This window comes from Urocitellus parryii, chromosome X (assembly GCF_045843805.1).
Source record: "Urocitellus parryii isolate mUroPar1 chromosome X, mUroPar1.hap1, whole genome shotgun sequence".
In the NCBI taxonomy this organism is placed as follows: domain Eukaryota; kingdom Metazoa; phylum Chordata; class Mammalia; order Rodentia; family Sciuridae; genus Urocitellus; species Urocitellus parryii.
The window spans coordinates 75,433,035-75,454,833 of record NC_135547.1 but is presented as its reverse complement, the minus strand read 5'-3'; the positions used below and the strand labels follow the sequence as shown (position 1 = coordinate 75,454,833).

General features: G+C 34.7%; 1 protein-coding gene across 1 annotated transcript in view; it reads left to right on the top strand.

Annotated features, from left to right (window-relative positions):
- The window catches only part of Tex11 (testis expressed 11), a 290,767-nt gene that overhangs the window by 166,729 nt on the left and 102,239 nt on the right, over positions 1-21,799 (top strand). The window contains exon 15 of the mRNA XM_077793635.1: positions 12,759-12,861. Coding sequence (XP_077649761.1) covers positions 12,759-12,861 — 103 coding nt within the window. The remainder of the gene's footprint in view (positions 1-12,758; positions 12,862-21,799) is intronic.

Here is a 21,799-nt window from a genome sequence, read left to right as displayed (position 1 = left end):
AAAAAATTGCATACTAAACTCATACAGACTTGAATTTTTGTCATTATTTCTTATACAACTCTGTATAAAAACTATTTACATTGTATTAGGAATTATAAGTAATTTGGGAATGATTTGAAGTACACTGAGGATGCAGGTAGGTTATACGCAAGTAAGAGACTTGAGGATTCACAGATTTTGGTATCCATGGGGTGGGAGTATGCTATTGGTGGTGGTGTGTTGGTATTAGAACCAACCTTTCACAGATTCTGAGGAGTAACTGTATAATGCACAGAGGGAGTAAAGTGGCAATTACTCTCTTTTCTACTTTGGTTAGAGCCTATCTGAAGTAGAGTGTTGGACTAGGGGCAACAGTTTTGAAGAGGAATATTGAAAAACCCGAACATGCTAAGAAGAATGTACTCAAAGATGATGAGAACACTAAAATCCTTCTTATTTGAAGAAGAGTTAAAGGAGTATAAAGGGTGAAAATGGAAGACTTGGGGGAAGCATGATAGCTTTCTTCTAATATTTGAATTTATTTCCATTGGTGAGACCCACAAGGGATGAGATTTTGGATCATCATAGACACTTTCTAGCTGGGTGTGAGGGCACATGCCTATAATCCCAGCAACCCAGGAAGCTGGGGCAGGAGGATTACAAGTTTGAGACCAGCCTCAGCAATTTACCAAGACTCTTCCCAAAATAAAATTTTAAAAAATTTTAAAAAGCTGGGGCTGTAGCTCAGTGGTAAAACCCCCATGGGTTCAGTCTCCAGTACTACAAAAAATGAAATAAATATATGTTAAAAAACACTTTCTAGTGATTAGAATCATGCAAAAAAAATAAGGTGGATATTATTTTTTAAGTAAAATTGTTTTTGATTTTTTTAACCTTTTTTATTAATTATGTGTTGCTGAGGATTGAACCCAGTGCCTCACATGTGCTAGGCAAGTGCTCTACCACTGAGCTACATCACCAGCCCGGATATTCTTAAGATATAATGAATTTGCTCTCCTTGAAAGTATTTAAGTGGAGACTGAATGGTTGCTTGGTGTGAATGTTACAGAGGAGATTCAAATATCAGAAGAATTTTTTTTTTTAACTAAGACGACTTTGAGGTCTCCTCTAACCATGTTGTCCTAAGATAGTATTATTTGATAACATCTGTTATAGTTGAAGATTTTTAGAGTATGAAATTTAAAGATTATTGAATTTTAGAACAAAAGAGATATAAATCATTGGTAAATTCTTGCTAAAATAACTTCATTGAAATATTATTTATATACAAAAATGCATTCATTTTAAGTATACAGGTACTTGATTTTGACAAATTTAAGCGTACCCCAACGTACCCACTACCATATTCTAGATATAGAATACTTTCTTTATCCTAAAAGCTTCTCTGGTGCTCCTTCTCAATCCCGACCTTCACTCCCAGCCCCAAGCAATGACTGATAAGCTTTCCATCACTATAACTTAAATTGTCTTTCCTAGAGTTTCATATAAGTGTAATCATACAATATGTACTTCATTTTTTCCTTTTTTGATCTGACTTCTTTCACACAGTTTAGGAAGTCATTCATGTTGTTGCATGTATCAATAGTTTGTTCTTTTTTGTTGCTGAGTACTATTCCATTGTATGGATGTATCATAATTTATTCATCCATATGTGGATGGATATTTTGTTTTTTGAGGCTATTATGAATAAAGCTACTATGAACATTCAAGTACATGCCTTTGGGTATCTTTTTCATATGTAATTTATTTTTTAATTTATTGGTTCTTTTAAGTTATACATGACAGTAGAATCCATTTTTATATAACTATACAAGCACAGAATATATCTTATTCTACTTTGGCTCCCATTCTTGTGGATGTCTTTGATTGTGGATTCACTGTGATGTTTTCATATATATATACATAGAGAAATTGTAAGATTCATTCCACTTTCTTGTTCCTGTCCCCCCTCCCTTCCCTCCATTCCCAATTATCTAATATACTGAACATGTATTCTCCCCCACCTTTGGATATGTTTTGATTTCTCTTGACCAGATATCCAGAAGTGAAATTGCTGGTTCATATGGTTAGTGGATTTTAAAGTTTGTGAGGCACAGTTGAAGCCAGATGTGGTGATGCCTACCTGTAATCCCAGCAACTCAGGAAACTGAGGCAGGATGATCATAGTAAGTCTGATGCCTGCCTGGACAACTTAGTGAGATCCTGTCTCAAAATGAAAAAGGACTGGGGCTATATAGCTCAGTGGTAAAGTAACCCTGGAATCAATCCCCAGTACCAAACCTCAACCAAAACCAAGAAACTGTTGAGCAGTTTTTCAAAGCATTTGGACCATTTTACATTTCTGCCAGCAATGGGTGAGAATGCCAGTTTATCCACGTCCTTGTCATCATATGGTATTTTCAATCTTTTACATTTCATCTACTCTAGTAGGTGGGTTGTGGGATTTAACTTATGAAGTAAAATTTATTATATTTTTCTTTTGTGGTTTAGGTTTACTGTGTCTTCTCTAAGAAATCCTTGCCTACCCCAAGATAGCAAATGAAAATCTTTATTATAGAGATTTTATAGTTTAAGCTTTTATGTTTAGGTCTGGGATCCAGATTGAGTTAATTTGCATGTGTACATGCATGTGTGTTTATGTATGTGTGATAGGGATGAAGGTTCATTTTTTTCCGTATAGATATCATATTTTTCTAGCACCAATATTGAAAGACTATCCTTTCCTCATTGAATTACCTTGGCACTTGTCTCAAAAATCAATTGATTGTAAATGTTTAGATTCGTTTCTGCACTGTATTCTGTTCCATTGATTGTATTACCTCCTTATGCTAAGATCTCATTCTATCAGTTATCATAGTTCTATATTAAGTTCTAAAGTCAAGCTGTGTAAATCCTCAAATTTGTTTTTATGTAGAGTCATTTTGGTTATTCTAGGTCCTTTATTATTTCCACATTGATTATAAAATTGGCTTGTCAATATTTGAAAAAATGCCTGCTGGTATTTTGATTTGGATTGCATTGAATCTTTATACCAACTTGGGGACAGTTAACATCTTAACAGTATTTAGAATTACAATTCATTAACATTAGCTAGCTGTCGTCCATTTGTTTAGATCTTTTTAAGTTTCTCTCATCAACATTTTATAGTTGTCAATGTAAAATTTTTGCATATATTTTGTTAAATTTATCCCAAAGAATACCTGTTCTTGATATTACAAATGATTTTGGCTTTATTAATTTAAATTTCCAGTTGTTTACTGCTAGCATGTAGAAATTCAGTTGATTTTTTAAAAATGTGGTAATGGCACATGTAACAGGATTTATTATATTTTTTTGGTGGTGGTGGGGCAAGTACCAGGGATTGAATTTGGGGGCACTCAACCACTGAGCCACATCTCCAGCCCTATTTTGTATTTTATTTGGAGACAGGATCTCACGGAGTTGCTTAGCACCTTGCTTTTTTTTAAGAGAGAGAGAGAGAATTTTTTTAATATTTATTTTTTAGTTTTCGGTGGACACAACATCTTTATTTTATTTTTACGTGGTGCTGAGGATCGAACCCAGCGCCCCAAGCATGCCAGGCGAGCATGCTACCGCTTGAGCCACATCCCCAGCCCACCTTGCTTTTGCTGAGGCTGGCTTTGAACTTCCTTCCTCAGCCTCCTGAGCCAGTGGGATTACAGGTATGTGCCATGGTGCCCTGCTCAGAATTAATTTCAACCATTTGTAAGTGTACTTCAGTGCTATTATGTATAGACACATTGTGGTGAATCCATCTTTACTGCCCATCTTTAGAACTCTTTTCAGCTTGCAAAACTGAAACTCACCCATTAAACAATTCCTTATTCCCCTCTGCCAGTTGCCCCTGAAAAGTACCATTCTATGTTATGTCTGTATAAACTTGACTACTTTAAATAGGTACCCAATATAAGTGTAACCATATAGTACTTATCATTTTATTACTAACTTATTGCACTTAGCACAGTATTCTCTATATGGTTCATCCATGTTGCAGTGTGTGTCATAATGTCCATTTTTTAAAAAATCTTTTTTTAGTTGTAGATGGACCTTTATTTTATTTATTTATTTTTATTTAGTGCTGAGGCTCAAACCCAGTGCCTCACACATGCTAGGAAAATGCTCTACCACTGAGCTACAGCCCTATAATGTCCATTTTTAAAAAAATATTTATTTTTTAGTTGTAGTTGGACACAATACCTTTATTTAATTTATTTTTTTTTATGTGGTGCTGAGGATTGAACCCAGGGCCTCGCACATGCTAGGCAAGCACTCTATCACTGAGCCACAACCCCAGCCCTATAATATTCATTTTTAAGGCTAAATCTTATTCAAATTCCACACACCCACACACATATTCTTTTTCTTTTCTTTTCTTTTTTTTTTTTTTTGTACCAGGGATTGAACTCTGGGGCACTCAACCACTGAGCCATATCCCCAGCCAAGTTTGTATTTTATTTAGAGACAGGGTCTCACCAAGTTGCTGAGGCTGGCTTTGAACTTGCAATCCTCCTGTCTTAGCCTCCTAAGCCACTGGGATTACAAATGTCAACCTCTGTGCCTGGCACCCACCTACACACATATTCTTTATCCATTCTGCTTGATGGGTTGCATCAACCTTTTGACTATTATGATTAATATTGTTGAACATGGATATATAATTATCTGTTCAAGTCTCTGTTTTTTTTGTTTGTTTGTTTTTCTGGTACCAGGAATTGAACCCAGGGGCACTTAACTACATCCCCATCCTTTTTTTGTATTTAGAGACAGGGTCTCACTAAGTTGCTGAGGACCTCACTAAGTTGCTGAGGCTGACTTTGAACTCATGATCCTCTTCCCTTAGCCTCCTGAACCACTGGGATTACAGGCATGTGCTACAGTGGCCATCTTGTTTAAGCCTCTTTCAATTTTTTTTTGCATATTTAAGAGTAGAATTCTTGGGTCATATGGCAATTATACATGTAATATTTTGATCAGCTATCATACACCATTTTCCTTAATGGCTATAACATTTTACATTTCTACCTGCAGTCCACATATATTCCAATTTCTCCACATCCTAGTCAACACATACTATTTTCTAGTGGGTTTTTTTTTTTTTTGCCATCCAAATAGCTATGAAATTGTCTCTTACTCTGTTTTTGACTTGTATTTCCCTAATGATTTGTGATGTTGAGTATCTGCTCACATGCTTATTGACTATCTGTATCTTCTTAGGAAAAAAGTCTATTCAAATCGTTTTCCATTTAAAATTGGATTATTTTATAGTTTTTTACTTGTAGGAAGTCTTTTTCCTGATATTAAATCCATATCCATATATGATTTAAAAATATTTTCTACCTTTCTGTGAATTGTCTTTTTCTTCATAGTGTCTTCTGAAACACACAAGTTTTTTTTTTATTATTTTGATGAATTCTAATTCTGTTTTTTCCTAATTTGCCTGTGGTTTTTGTGTGGTATCCAAGAAATTATTGCCAAATATGATGTCCTAAAGGTTTCCCCCTATACTTTCTTCTAGGAGATATATAGTTATGGGTCTTATGTTTAGTTCTTTGATTCATTTTGTGTCAATTTTTGTATGTGATGTTAAGATGTAAGGATCCATATGGAATATGGATATCCTGTTTCTATAACACCTTTGTTGAGCAGATTATTGTTTTCCCAATGAGTGGTCTGGGCATCATTGTTGAAAATTATTTCACCATATATAAGGGTTTACTTCTGGGTTCTTTATTATATTCCATTGCTTTATATGTCTGTTCTTATCCAGTAATATACTGTTTTTATTACTATGGATTTGTAACTATCTCAAACAGCAGATGTATTAAAACTTTGTTCTTTTTAAGATTGTTCTTGGTTACTTTGGGTCCCTTGATATTTCACATGAAGTTTAGCATTGGCTTTTTTAGGGGGAAAAAAAGGCCTTGGGATTTTCATATAGATGCATTGAATCAGTAGATCACTTTAGGTATCTTCATTTCCTTTTTGTGTTTTATTTTTTTGGAGGGGGTACCAGGGATTGAATTCAGGGGCACTTGGCCACCGAGCCACACCCCAGCCCTATTTTGTATTTTATTTAGGGCCAGGGTCTCACTGAGTTGCTTAGTGCCTTGCTTTTGCTGAGACTGGCTTTGAACTCGTGATCCTCCTGCCTCAGCCTCCTGAGCCACTGGGATTATAGGCTTACGCCACTGCACCTGACATCATGTCTGTCTTTGATGTAGTAAAACCTACATTATCTTCATTTCTTCTTAATTTTAATTTTTTTCTTTTTGCCTTCTATTTGCCTTCTGTAAAAAAGTGCCATAGACTGGGTAGCTCAAAACAATAAAAATATATCTATTGTGGTACTTTTGGCTGTATTTTATTTATTTTTGAGTTCTCTCTTGTTAGTCTTTATCTCTGATATGAATTATTTCTTTTATTTCTAATAGTTTCCTTAGTTTTAGCATCTTATTTCTTAGTTTTTTTCCTAATTCTGATTTATTTTGAGCTTTCATATCTGGTATCATTTACTTAATGTCATTTAGCTTATTTTGAAATAGTTTGTTAGAGATTTAACCTGTTTTGTAGGCATATTTGTCTGACATGCTTTCTTTTTCTATAGGGATATTTTCCTGTTGCCTACTCTCTTTTTTTTCTTAAAAGAAATTTTAGAGTATTTATATTGATGCTTTACTATTTCTCATTTTAGTATGAAATTATTTTCCTTAACTTTTATAATGAGGTGGACTTTTGGAAAATATTGTAAACTTTGCAGAAATCCTTTTCTGTTTTTTCATTTTTGTTTTTCATTTGGTTTAGCCATGTTTAAAAATAAGGCAACTTGCCAGGTGTGGTGGTGCACATCCGTAATCCCTGCAATTTGGGAGGCTGAGGCAGAAGGATCACAAATTCAAGACCAGCCTCAGCAACTCAGTGAAACCCTAAGCAGCTTAGAGAGAACTTGTCTCAAAATAAAAAATAAAATGGACTAGGGATGTGGCTCAGTAGTCAAGCACCCCTAGTTTCAATCTCTAGTACCAAAAGAAAAAACAAAAAAGGAAAAGTTACTGTAAATTACCAGTAAGTATGATGTTTCCTTTAGGGTGTTTTTGTTTTTTATTAGTATCCTAGGGTTTCTGTAAAAAAAGTGCTACAGACTGGGTGGCTTAAAACAATAAAAAATATATTCTCTTATATTTCTTGGAGCTTACAAGTCCAAGATCAAGGTGTTGATAAGGCCCTGCTTTCTCTGAAGGCTCTGAAGGCAGACCCTATATTGCCTCTTCCTAATTTCTAATGTTTGCCTATAATCCTTTATTTCTTTTGGCTTATAGATTCATCACTCCAATTTCTGCTTATCATGACATGACTGTGTACTTCTTTGTCTTCTGTCTTCACATAGTTTTCTCTTATTTCTTTCTATGTCCAAATTTTCCCCTTCTTAAGAGGATATCAAGTTGTTGGATTAAGGCCCATCTTACCAAAATGACCTCATATTATCTTGATCATATCTACAAAAATGATTTCTAAATTGGGTCCCATTTGGAGGTTACATGCTGGCATGAATTTTGGGAGGACATTACTTACCCCAGTACAGATATAGTCCCATCTGGTTCAGGAAGTCCTTCTCCATGATTCATATTTTAAGAGATTTCTCTCTCCCTCTCCCCCTTTCTCCCTCTCCCTCTCCCCCTTTCTCCTTCTCCCTCTTCCCCTTTCTCTCTCTCCCCCTTTCTCCCTCTCCCTCTCCTCTTCCTCTCTCTCTCTGCTTGGAAGGAAGAGCCTATCTTTGTGTCTCTGGGGCTGCCCATAGTACTGGCATGTGTCTCTTTAGTCTTAGAGTTTTGAAAGGTCCTGCATAATCTATTCAGCCAGGAGAGTACTGAGATGGTGGCTTGGGCTTGTAGATACCAAGTTCCTCCCCCTGCCTCATCATGGAGTGAGCACACAAACCCACAGTTGCCTGCTTCTCCTTCTCCTTGCCCACCTTCTCTCTTTCTTGTTGAGGTGATTGTGTGATTTTTTTCTCCTTTAATATGTTGAATTATATTGATTCATTTTGAGGAGGATTTATACCAACCTTGTATTCCTGGGGGGAAAATATTTTCCTATTTTACTTGGTATGTTTTGTTAATGTTTTGTTGAGGATATTTACATCTGTTCTCATGAGTAAAATTAATTTCTAATTTTTCTTTTCCATTTTTTCTTTGTTGGATTTTCTTATAAGGTTATGTTGACTTCATAAAATAAATTGTAGACTGTCACTTTCTTTTTGTATTGTCTAGAAAAGTTTGGAAAACTTGGAACTATTTCTCTCCTAAAATGTGAAACTGTTTGGGAAGTGATGTCAACAAGATGATAGAGTAGAACACTCCTTTCCCCAACAAACACACTGATTCAACCATTCATGGACAAATTCCTCTTTTGAGAAACTCAGCATCTGATGAAAAGGCTCCTGTGTTCTGGGAAAATGCAAAACCAGACTTGACAAAGCTAATAGGGATATTCAGGAAACCCTTTCTACCAGAATCCCTACCCCTGGCACAGTGCCATATGATCAGGAAGATATGTTCTAACTCCTAGCATCAGCAATGGGAGGGAAAAAGTTGGTCCATGCATGTAGAAGCCCAAATTTTCCCACAGAGTACTGAGATGGTGGCTTGGGCTTGTAGATACCAAATTCCTCCCCCTGCCTCAGCATGAAGTGAGCACACAAACCCCCAGTTGCCTCATTTTCCCTAAGAAAGAAAAGTGTTGGTGCGGTCATTCAACACCATGACTTTTCCCAAGGGATTGGCTTTTCACTTGTCTATCTCAGAGTACTGATGGGGTCTGTCATAATCTAGCCAAGTAGGGGCGAATGCAGAAAAGAGATTGAGATTTTGGTTTGTAGTCATGATATGCCTACCCCCACTTGGTTCAGCATAAAGCAAATAGACAAAATAACCTTAGTTCCTCACTTCTCCCTGGGGAGAGAAAGGGTTAGTCAGAGTATCCAGCAATCCATCATTCCTGTGGAGGTCATCAGAAGAATTGGATTCAGTTTTACTTGAACTAGTGCACTGATGTGACCGAGCATAGATTATTAGTTACAGGACTATTCAGATATTTCTAGTTCTTGTTTATTCAGCTTAGTAAATTATATTTTCTAGGATTGTATTTATATTGTCTAAATTTTCAACTTCATTGGCATAAAGTTGTTCAGATACCCTCTTAATATCTTTAATTTCCCTTCTCTCTTTTTTATTCCTTACTTGTTTTACCAGAGATTTTTCCAGTTTTTTTTTTTTTTTTTGTAAAAACAAGGTTTTGGCTTTGTGGGTCCTTTCTATGTATGTTTGCTTTATATTTCAGCAACTTCTGTTAGTATCTTTATTGTTTTCTTTTGTATACATTCCTTAGATTTAATTTGCAGGTTTTTAAAATAATTTCTCAAGATAATTTTTAGCTTTTAAATTTATAACCTTAAAAAATATTTATCATGTAACATTTAATACATTTTCTTAAAATTGTTGCTTTAGCTATAGCCACAATATTTTAAGTAATTTTTTATTTATATATAGCATCTACAGAGTAAAACAGTATACATATTGTCGGTATAAAGCCTGTTGAATTATCAGAAAGTGAACAAACCTATATAACCACTGTCAAGAAAAGAATTACTATGTTACCAACCTCCCTGGATATCTGTCATGCCTAGTCCACAAATTTTAATATATTGTGTAATGGATAATTTTATGTGTCAACTTGACTGGATTAACAATGCTCAGATAGCTGGTAAAAACATTATTTTTGTATGTGTCTGTGAGGGTGTTTCTAGTAGAGATTAGCTTTTAAATCAGACTATGCAAAGAAGATTCACCCTCATCAATGTGATGGACATCACCCAATTCATTCAAGGTTCAGAGAACAAAAAGATGAAAGAAGGAGGAATTTGCTTTCTCCATCTTTTCCACCCCTCAGACATAGGAACTCAGTTCTCAGGCCTATGGACTCCAACTTAATTATACCACTGGCTTTCCTGGTACTCTAGTTTGCACATAGCATATTGTGGGATTTCTCAACCTCCATAATCATGTGAGCCAGTTCCCAGAATAAATCTCTTACACACATGTATACATAGTATATCTCCTATTCATTCTTCAGTATTTTATTATACAATTAAAATTATATTATACAATTCAAAATATTTTCCAATTTCCTTTATAATTTTCTTTGACCTGTTAATTATGTAAAAATCTTATTTCTGAATTTTTAAACATGCAAGGATTTTCTAGGCATCAATTTAGTAATTGCTTTTAGTAATTGATTTCTAGCTTAATTGCATTATAATTGATTTCAGACTTTGAAATAGGTTGAGATATGCTTTGTAGAAAGATATATGGTCAATTTTCATAAATAATCTGCATATGTTTAAAAGAAATGTATTTTCTGCAGTTTTGGGGGAATGTGTGTACATACATGTAAATTCACACACATATAAATTTACATTCAGTTTGTTGTTTATTTTTCTTAAATGTTTATTTTTTAGTTGTAGTTGGACACAATACTTTTATTTTATTTTAATTATTTTTATGTGGTGCTGAGGATAGCACTCTACCTCTGAGCCACAACCCCAGCCTCATGTTTATTTTATTTTAATATTCTGTACTCAAACTTATATTTTGCATACTTTGTCAAGCACTGAGATGAGGTATTAAAATGTCCTATAAATATTATAAGTTTGCCTATTTCATCATCTAATTTGATAGTTTTTGCTTTATATATTAGAGGCTCTATGTGTATACAAAATTAGAATTGTAATATATTTCTATTTGTTGAAGTTTTATTGGCATAAAGTGAGCCTTTTTATATCTTGTATTTTTGCCTTAAAGTCATTTTTATCTGACATTACTATGTCCACATTAAAGCTAAAGATGTAGCTCAGTGTTGGAGTGCTTGCCTAGTATGCACGAATCCAGAACTGCAAAAATATGTGTGTGCATGTGCGTGCTTTCTTTGGTTAATATTTTCTCAGTATATCTACTTTAATCCTTTTACTTTGAACCCGTTTGGATTTTTTGTGTACCATTATATATTAGACATGCTATTTATAAACAGAAAATAGTTAGATATTTTTAATATCTAATATTTAGATTTTTTAATCCAGTTTGAGAATTTTTTTTCCACTGGACATTTAATTTTTAAAAATTTAATATATTGATATAATTGAGTTTATGTCCACATCTTAATTTAATACTTTTTTTGAAAAATATTTTTTAGTTGTAGATGGACACAATACCTTTATACCTTTATTTTGCTTATTTAATTTGTTTATGTGGTGCTGGGGATTGAATCCAGTGCCTCACACTTGCTAGGCAAACACTCTAGCACTGAACCACAACCCCAGCCCTTAATTTAATTCTTCTATTTGTCATTTCTGTCTCTTTTTCTCTCCTTTCTTGCTATTGATTTTTTAAAATTGATGTTTACTTTTAGAGTTGTTTTAGGTTTACAGAAAACTTGAGTGAGAAGTACAGAGTCCTTTCGACACATTTGACATATTTGTTATCATGCAGAATAGTTTCAATCCCTTGTACTTCACTTATTCATTCATTTTTCCCTCCTACTGACCTCCTGAAAACAACTGATTTTTTTTTAACTATCCATGTAGTTTTGCCTTTTCCAGAGTATTACATAGTTGGAATCATATAGTATGAAGCCTTTTCAGATTGGTTTCTTTCTCTTGACAGTATTTAATGTATTCATTTAAGATTCTTATTGTCTTTTCATGTTATAATAGCTCATTTCTTCTTTTTAAAATATTTTTGTAAAATATGGGAAGCATTTATAAATACCGTTAATTAATTAATTAATTAATTTTATTTAAAAAAATTTTAGTTGTCAATGGATCTTTTGTTTTATTTATTTATATGTGGTGCTGAGGATTGAACCCAGGGTTTCACACATGCCAGGCAAGTGCTCTGCCACTGAGCCACAACCCTAGCCCAGCTCATTTCATTGTAGTGCTCAATAATATTAAATTGGTTGGGGGTATAGATCAGAGCTAAAGTGCTTGCACAGCGTGCACAAAGCCGTAGGTTTGGGACCAGCCTAAATATGCACCTTTAGATGTTTTAACCCTCTGTGTAATGTAGTTTGGGGCTATCAATAAATGAATATACTTATGTTACACCTAGAGATTATTTCCCCCTATGTTCTGAACCACCTCCTATATAGCACCAAGGTAAACTTCTTTGCAGTCCCCCCTGGGGGTGGATATGATTGGGAACAAGTTTACTTCTGATTTAGCCTAGTCTAAGAGTGTGATCCCATGAGTCTTGATGTCTACTTCCTACCTTAATGAGATCCATCAAAGCTACAGAACATTTGCCTAGATTTGCAAATGCCTACCAGATAAAAGTGGCTTCACTTCTCTGTTTACTTATGAGGGACCTCACTTTTCCTTAGTTTTTCTTTGCTTGGTAATTCCTTTACTATCTTGTCAGGTTTTTGTGTATTTCTGAAAAATAATCTTAAATATGTTATCCAACATTTTTGGTTGTTTTTAAAAGGAGGGTTGGTCTGACATGGCCAACTCACTCTATTTCCAGAAGCAGAATTCATTGTTTCTTTAGTATTTTTAAGAGAGCAGTTCCTATCTTTTCATTGTGAGTATTCCTTAGACATTTTAAATGTTTTAATGATACTTGTAAAATATGATAAGGACTTCCTTATTGGTTTTATAAAATAGATCCAATGTTTCTTTATTTCAGGCCAAAGAGGCAGTGATGGAAGCTGAAAGATGGGATCCTACAAATGTTTTCACTCAATTTTATATGTTCAAGATTGCAGTCTTGGAAAGCAACTCTGACAGAGGTATAAATATTATTTATGAGTTATGTTTAATAATGCAAAGAATTGAAAATCCTCAAAGAATAAATAATCTATAACAGAAAACCACATTATTTTTGAAATAATGGAATTAAATATATGTTCTGCTTTCCTATGAAAAATAATACAATAATGCAAAAAGAAACCATGGAAGGTCATGCAGAAGTTAAAGAACACTGAATATCTATGGAGGGAATCTGAAGTGGGCAGATGTGGGACAAGAATTGGGGAAAAGTCTTGTCACTGTATGTTTTTTGTGCTTTCTGTCATTTGAACTAACCTATTCCAAAAGCTTTAAAAGCTGTGGGGGAAGAAAATTAGAGTAAAAACCTGTATCATATCAGCCAAGAATTGTCCTCAGAGAAGGAAGGTTTTCAGGGCACATTTTGACTCTTTTCACTTATGTTTTGATTAGTGCATTATAATTATACATAATATTGGGGTTCATTTTGACATAATCATACATACGTGGAATATAATTTGTTCCACTTCAGTTTCCAATACTTCCCCTTTCTCCTCCCTCCCCCATTCTCCATCCCCAACTTTGCTGATCTTCCTTCTATTCATAGTTTTTTTATTAGTGTATTATAGATGTACATGAAGGTAAAAATTCACTGTTGTATATTTATATTTGTACACAAGATAGTTTGGTCAGTTTCACACCACCATTCTGTCATTTTCCTGTCCCTTCTCCCTCCCTCTCAATTCCGTTCCCCTCCTCCATTGATCTCTCTTCTATTTATGGGACACCCCCCCCCGTTTTCCATCTAGAAGCAAGATAATTTTTGATATGTAAGGATTTAATACTACAATTTCTTTAATTCCTTTTTGTTTTTTTCCTATCTTCCTAGCTTCCCTTGGGATTAGGTTATATTCTGTGGCAGTATTCTCTCATTACTTTTTATTCTTTGTTTATTAATTATAGAGTTTGTCTTTGTGGCTGTCATGAGGCTTATTTTAAGCTGATAATGAGTTGCATTAACTGATTGTGTTTTTAAAAATTGATATACCTTTTCTACCTGTTCTGCTCATACATTTTTTTTATTTTGAACATCATAACTTTTATCTTTTTGTACTGCGTATCCTCTAAAATATTGTATCTATTATTACTTAAATGAATTTCTTTTTAACCTTCATATTAAAGATACAAGTGAGATGCATACCTAAGAGTATTCTTTTTTAATATTTATTTTTTAGTTGTAGTTGGACACATTACCTTTATTTTATTTATTTTTATGTGGTGCTGAGGATCGAACCCAGGGCCTTGCACATGCTAGACGAGTACTCTACCACTGAGCTACAACCCCAGCCCCACCCTAAGAGTATTCTGAGTTTGATTTCGTACTTACTTTTGCTAGTAAGTTTTTTCCTTTGATATGATTTTGTGTTACTAATCAGTACTTTTTTCCTTCAGCTTAAAAAATTCCCTTCAGTATTTCTAGTAAGACAGGTCTGGTGTTGATGAACTCCTTTAGCTTTTGTTTGTCTAGGCAAGTTTTTATATTCCCTTCATTTCTCAAGGGGAGCCGTGTTAGAAAAAGTATTCCTGTTTGGTAGCCTTTTTTTTTTTTAATCTGTACTTTATTTATTTATTTATTTATTTTTTGTATATGGACATATACCTTTATTTAATTTATTTTTTTATGTGGTGCTGAGGATAGAACCAATGCCTCACATGTGCTAGGCAAGTGCTCTACCAGTGAGCTACAACCCCAGCCCTACATCTGTACTTTTGATCTCACTCTTTCCTTACCTGTAAGGTTTCTTCTGAGAAGATACCGATAGCCTTATTGGCACTCCCTTATATATTATGTGCTTCTTTTCTGTTGCTGCTTTCAGGATCCTCTCTGAAATTTGATTTTTGACTGTTTATGTCTTGTTGTAGTCTTAACACATTTTGCCACATAACTATCACCTAATCATCACACCCTGTATAACTTTTCATCGTGTAATCATCATATGATATAATTCTGTTTGTCAGGCCACATAAATGGTAAACAGAGCAGCAATGTACTCACCATTAGCATAGGGATAAGCATTTGTGTTTTCGTGCACTATAAGTTATAAGTCTAGTATTCTCAGAGCACATGCATTGTCAGTATATTTCCATAAGCCAAGTTGCATGGTTGGTTTAGAGTACTGCGTAACTAATGGTTAACACATCTTATATGAGTGGTGCTGAGGACGGAGTGTCAGATGATGAAGCCAATGATAGGGCACAGAATCTTCAGACACAGTAGATTAAATTTTGTAAGTCTGTATTTCTCAACACTATAATAAATTTACTCAAGTGTAATATTTTGACTATAGTGTACAAATCGATAACAACTAATGTGTTAACTTTTTTTTCAGACCACAAAATAATGTTCACTAAACTGTCACAAAGAAATGTACATCAATTTCGACTATTCAGTTTTGACATATATTTCATGGAGTATATATTCTAATCTTGCACCAAAGGCAATTTAATAATAGATGATTTTTAAGTAACACTGACATTTTAAAAAAGATTCACATGATGGTCACACTTTACTTTTTCATGAAATTAAAAACATTTAATAGTGCATTATAATTATACACAATAGTGGGATTCTTTGTTACATATTTGTACATGCACACAATATAACAATATAATTTGGTCAATTTGCAGAACAAAAATTTTTAAAAGCTCTAATATCTCTCATTTAAAGAACCAACAAGAAATTTGAAAATCTATCACCAAACATAAAAATAAAAAGTGTTGCCTTTTCTTTTCTTTCCCTTACATACCCACAATTTCAGTTACATTTTATGTCATCTCCTGCTAACCCCTGTTCTCTATTTCTGGGTATGAAGGCAGAAAATAACAAAGATAAACACCATAAAGGGAATGAGGGGATCTGAAATGAAGAAAATTTTATGCTCTAAATTTTAACTTAAGTTCTTAGTGCCTCACATGCTACTAAGCCTAGTTTTTTGTTTGTTGGTTTGTTTTTGTACAGAGATTGAACCCAGGGATGCCTAACCACTGAGCTACATCCTAAGTCCTTTTTTATATTTTATTTAGAGTCTCACTGAATTACCTAGGGCTTCGCTAAATTGCTAAGGCTGGCTTTGAATTCGTAATCCTCCTGCTTCAGCCTCCAAGCCACTGCCTCCAGCCCTGTTTTTTTTTTAATTTTTAAAAAATACTTTTTGTTTTATTTATTTTTATGTGGTACTGAGGATTGAACCCAGTGCTAGGCTAGCACTCTACCATTGAGTCACAACCCCAGCCCCTTGCTCCAGTCCTTTTTATTTTTTATATTTTGAGACAGGGTCTCACTAAGTTGTTTAGAGCCTCACTAAGCTGCTGAAGCTGGCCTCTAACTTGAAATTCTTCTGCCTAATCCTCCCAAGTTGCTGGGATTACAGTTGTGTATACCTACTCCTGGCTAGATCTCTTACCTTTTCTACCTGGATATTTATATAATTACCAAGATTTATTGAGTTTTCTGGGACTATTTCCTTTAAATAAGTTTTCTAACTCTTTTATCACTTTAACATCTACTGCTATATGTGAATACTTGTTCTTTTGATGATGTCCCATAAGTCCCACAAGCTTTTTTTATTCCTTTCCATTCCTTTTTCTTTCTCCTCTGACTACCTGTTATTAAATAACCTGTCTTTTAAGTTTATATAATCTTTCTTCTACTTGCCCATTTTATGCTCTTTATTGCATTTTTCAGCTCTCAGGTTTTTTTTAACACCAGTGACACTCTTCACAGAACTAGAAAAAAACAATCTAGCCAGATAGAGTGGCACATGCCTGTAATCCCAGTAGCTTGGGAGGCTGAGATAGGAGGATTGCAAGTTCAAAGCCAGCCTCAGCAATTTAGTAGGGCCCTAAACAACTTAGCAAGACCTGGTCTCAAAATATATATATATTTTTTAAAAGGGCTGGGATGTAGCTCAGTATAAAATACCCCAGGTTCAATCCCCAGAACCAAAAGAAAAAAAAACAGTTCTAAAGTTCATGTGGAAGAATAAGAGACTCAGAATATTTCTTATTTGCATCCTCCATTTTTCCCAATTTTGATTTTTTATTTCTCTATTATCTTGAAGTTTACTAAACTTCCTTTAAAACCATTATTTTGAATTATTTGTTAGGCAGTCAACAAATATCCATCTTTTTGAAATGTGGTCTTATTATTTTACCAAGACTGGTCTCCAACTCTTGGGTTTGAGTGATCCTCCTACTTTAGCCTCCTGAATTTTGGGACTACAGGTATGTGCCACCATTCATAGTACAAATCTCCATTTCTTAGGGCCATTTTCTGGTTATTTATTTTATTTTCTGGGTGACATAATGTTCCTATGATTGTTCTTGATATTTGTTTTTTTTTTTTTTAATATTTTTATTTATTTATTTTTAGTTCTCGGTGGACACAACATCTTTGTTTGTATGTGGTGCCGAGGATCGAACCCGGGCCGCACGCATGCCAGGCGAGCTCGCTACCGCTTGAGCCACATCCCCAGCCCCTGTTCTTGATATTTGTGACTTGCATTTGTGTCTGCACATTTGAAGAAGTAGGGAATTATTATAGTATTTGCAGATTAACTTGTCTAGAAATGTCTTTCACCAGTCAGCCCATCCAGAGTTTGGGTCTTTGGAATCTGCACTAGGCATAGGTGCATGGGTGCTGGACTGATAGATTTTCAAATTTCCCTGAGGGTCAGATAGGGTCCAGGAGCTGAAAAGGTTGTTCTGTAATCTAACTATACAAGGACATTCCTGGAAATTTGGTCCCTGGGGTCTAGCCCAACTCTGAAATCTACTGGAATGGCCTTAGATTCCGAGTCTGCTAAAATATGGGGATGCAGGGGCCAACTTGAAAAGTAATACTACAAGTTCTGGTTTGGAGGGTTGGGCCACAGGACCAGCCTGGCACTTGGCAGGCCTGGAGCCTGATTCTTTAGACCAGAAGTATAAATCTAATGATAGGGCTGGTCTTATAGTGTGTGGGCCTAGAACCCTATATCCATGGGGGCCAGCCTAGAGTCTGGGTATCTGGGTACTGGCTTAATGACTGGGGCTGTGGGGCTATTCTACTGCTGGGCAGACCTGAAGCCTGGGGCAGTGAGGGCCAGCCTGGGGGTTATCCAGGGCCCAGGACCACAGGGGCCAGCCTGGTCCTAGGAGGGGACCTAGAAACTGAATCTATAGGACTGGCCTAAAGCCTGAGTTTGTGAGGACTGTGGTGGTACCAGGGCAGGCCCAAAGCCTGGGACCAAAAAGACTGGCCTTACACTGAGTCTATTCTGGACATCTAGGGGCTCCTGCCTATGGAACAGTCCTAAAGACCAAGTCCTTTGGGCAGATCTGGAACCTAGGAACATGGAATACAGCTTGGAATCTGGAGGTATGGGGCTCTCTCTGATGCTAAGTATTACTGGTGCCCCAGTGTTGGAGTCTGCACTCTCTTCTTTCTCTTTCCCTCAAGCAGAGGGTTTCTCTCTCTGTTGTTTGGCCTGGGGTTGGAGGAGGGGTGATAAGGGTAATTAAAAACTATTCTTTTATTCTCCTCAGTGCATCTTATTTTTATGCTTCACCCAGGTGGACTGATCTCTTATTTGGTTTCCTTAGCTCTTGTGAAGGTATATTCATACATACATAGTTGTTCAAATTCATGTATTTTGTGAGCAGTAAGTACTAACAATTCCTATGCCACCATCTCGCTGATATGTGGTGTACACAAATTCATTATCAGTTGTGTATTTTGCAATTTTTTTTCTTTTTTTCTTTCTGCATATTTTCTTTTATGAGAAGAAATTGGCAAGTTTGACAATGTCTAATTTATCTTTTTTCTTCTTCTATGGATTGTCCTTTTGATGCTGTAGCTAAGAAATCTTTGCTTAATCCAAGGTCACAAAAATATTTTCTATGTTTTCTTCAACATTTTGTTTTAGGGTTTTTATTTTTAGGGCTGTGATCCATTTTGAGTTAATATTTGTATTTGATTCCAGGTGTGGATTGAAGTTCATTTGTTTACACTTAGTTATTGAATTGTTCCAGCATAATTTTTTAAAGAAGCAATGTTTCCTTAATTGAATTGCCATTGTATGGATCTCTTTCTGAATTCTTTCTTTTGTTGTATAAAATAAAGACATCATTTATTAAATGACTTTACATCATTCCTACTCTGTCTTAGTTATTGTAGCTACGTAATAAATATAGAATTATGGAGTATTAGGCCTCCAACTTTGTTCTCTCTCAAATTGTTTTGACTGTTTCAAGTCTTTTGTATATCCATATAAGTTTTCCAATTTTTACACAAGTGAATTTTTTGGTACTGGGGATAGAACCCAGGGGTGCTTAATCACTGAGCAACATCCCCAGCCCTTTTTATTTTTTATTTTGTGACAAGGTCTAAGTTGCTTAGGGCTTCACTAAGTTGCTGAGGCTGGCCTCAAACTTATGATCCTCCTGCCTCAGCCTCCCTAGTCACTGGATTATAGGTCTGTACCACCTCACCCGGCACAAGTGAATTTTTATTGGGATTATGTTGAATTATAGATCAGACTTATTATTATTATTGCAATGCTGAGAATCAAACCCAGGGTTTCATGAATGCTAGCCAAATGCTCTACCACTGAGCCATACTTCCAGCTCAACATCTTAACATTATTGAGTCTTTCAACTCATGAACAAGTATTTGATTCCAGGTATGGATTGAAATTCATTTGTTTGCACTTAGTTATTGAATTGTTTAAACAATTGCCTCCATTTATTTAGGTCTTTCTTAATTTCTTGAAATAATTTTTTCTGCTTTTAAGTGTACAATCTTGGGCATCTTTTTGTCAGATTTATACCTAAGTATACCATGTTTTATACTATTTTAAATGACTTTTTTAAAAACTTCAATTTCTGACTACTTACTATTAATATATAGACATGCAAATGTTTTTTGTATTGACCTTGTATCTTACAACTTTTTTAAAAAAATATTTTTTTAGTTGTAGATGGGCACAATATCTTTATTTATTTTTATGTGGTACTGAGGATCCAACCCAGTGCCTCACACATACCAGGCAAGTGCTCTACCACTGAGCCACAACCCCAGCCTCATATCTTACAACTTTTATAGACTCGTTAGTTAGTTCCAATAGCTTTCTTGTGAATTCCATTAGATTTTTTACATAAACAATCATGTTTTCTATGAATAATGATAATAAATCATCTTCTAATTACCATTTTAATGACAATCTGCAAGTTTTATGTGTTTTTATTTTAATTCAGTAAAATATTTTCCATATTAACTTTTGATTCCTTTTTAAATCACATGGGATTATTTAGAAATATTTATTTTCCAAATATTTTCAGATTTTCTTGAGAGTGTTATTGATTTTCAATTTAATTCCATTATAGTAAAAGATCAAACCTTATATGACTTAAATTCTTTGAAATATATTGTGACTTGTTCTGTGGCCCAGCATATTGTCTTTCTTGGCAAGTTGGAAAAAATTGGCACCGGAAAAAAATTGGCACTGGTTGGTGTTTGGTTAAGTATTATAAAAAAACTGGCACTGGAAAAAATTGGCACTGGTTGGTGTTTGGTTAAGTATTATAAAAAAACTGGCACTGGAAAAAATTGGCACTGGTTGGTGTTTGGTTAAGTATTATAAAAATGTCAGCCAGGTCAACTTGATTGCTGATTTTCTGTTTACTTGTTCTACCAATTATTGAGAGAAGGTATTGAAATCTTTGATTATAAATGTGGATTTGTTAATTTCTCCTTGCAGTTCCATAGATTTTGCTTCTTATATTCTGATATTTTGTTATTTGGTACATAAATATTTAACTTTAGGTGCTCATCATGAATGGTTTCTTTTATCATCTTGAAATAACCTTCTTTCACTGGTTATTTCTTTCTTGGATATCTACTTTTTCTCATATTAGATACTCCAACTTTCTTTTGATTGTCTTTACTATAGCATGAATTATCCCATCTTGTTTGTCTTCTTATTGGTACTAGGGATTGAACCCAGTATAATTACAACTTTTTATTTTTAGATAGGGTCTTGCTAAAATTAATGAGGCTGACCTCAAACTTGTGGTCCTCCTTCCCCAGCTGCCCAAGTCACTGGGATTACAAGTGTGCACCACTGCACTGCTGCCTGTGCTTTCCTTTCAGCAAATGTTGTCTTTATGTTTCTTGTAGGTAGCATATATTTAAGAGTTTTATTTTAATCTGATCTGACCATCTCCATCTTTCAATTGGGTTACAAAATCATTTATATGTAACACGATTGTCAATATAATTAGATTAAAATTTAGCATCCAGTTCTCTCCTATTTGTTTTATCTGTTGTTATTTGACATTTTCCTTTTTTCTGACTTCTTTTGGATTAGTGAAATTTTTATGAATATTTATTTATTTAACAGTAGAATTCATTTTGACATATTGTACACAAATGGAACACAACTTCTCATTCCTCTGGCTGAACAGTAATTACATTTATCTCCTTTTTGGCCTATTAGCTATGATACTTGGTTGTGTTTTTTTGGTACTAGGGATTGAACCCAGGGGCACTATATCACTAAGAAACATCCCCAAGCCATTTTAATTTTTTATTTTGAGACAGGGTCTCACTAAGTGGCCCAGGGCATCACTAAATTGCTGAGGCTGGCCTCAAACTTGTGATCCTCCTGTCTCGGCCTTCCAAGTCACTGGGATTACTGATGTGCACCACCATTCCTGGTTCTTTGTTTTTCCACTTGTTACTTAAGGTCTATAGTGCACATATTTAACTTGCATTGGTTTACTTTTAAGACATAATAAAATATAATACATCCATTCAAATTTTAACTTTTTTCTGTATATTTCATTTTATGTATATACTGAAATGTATTTAGGCTCTCCATTATTAATGAAATTTAGGTTCATATTTTACTCTAGTTTTTT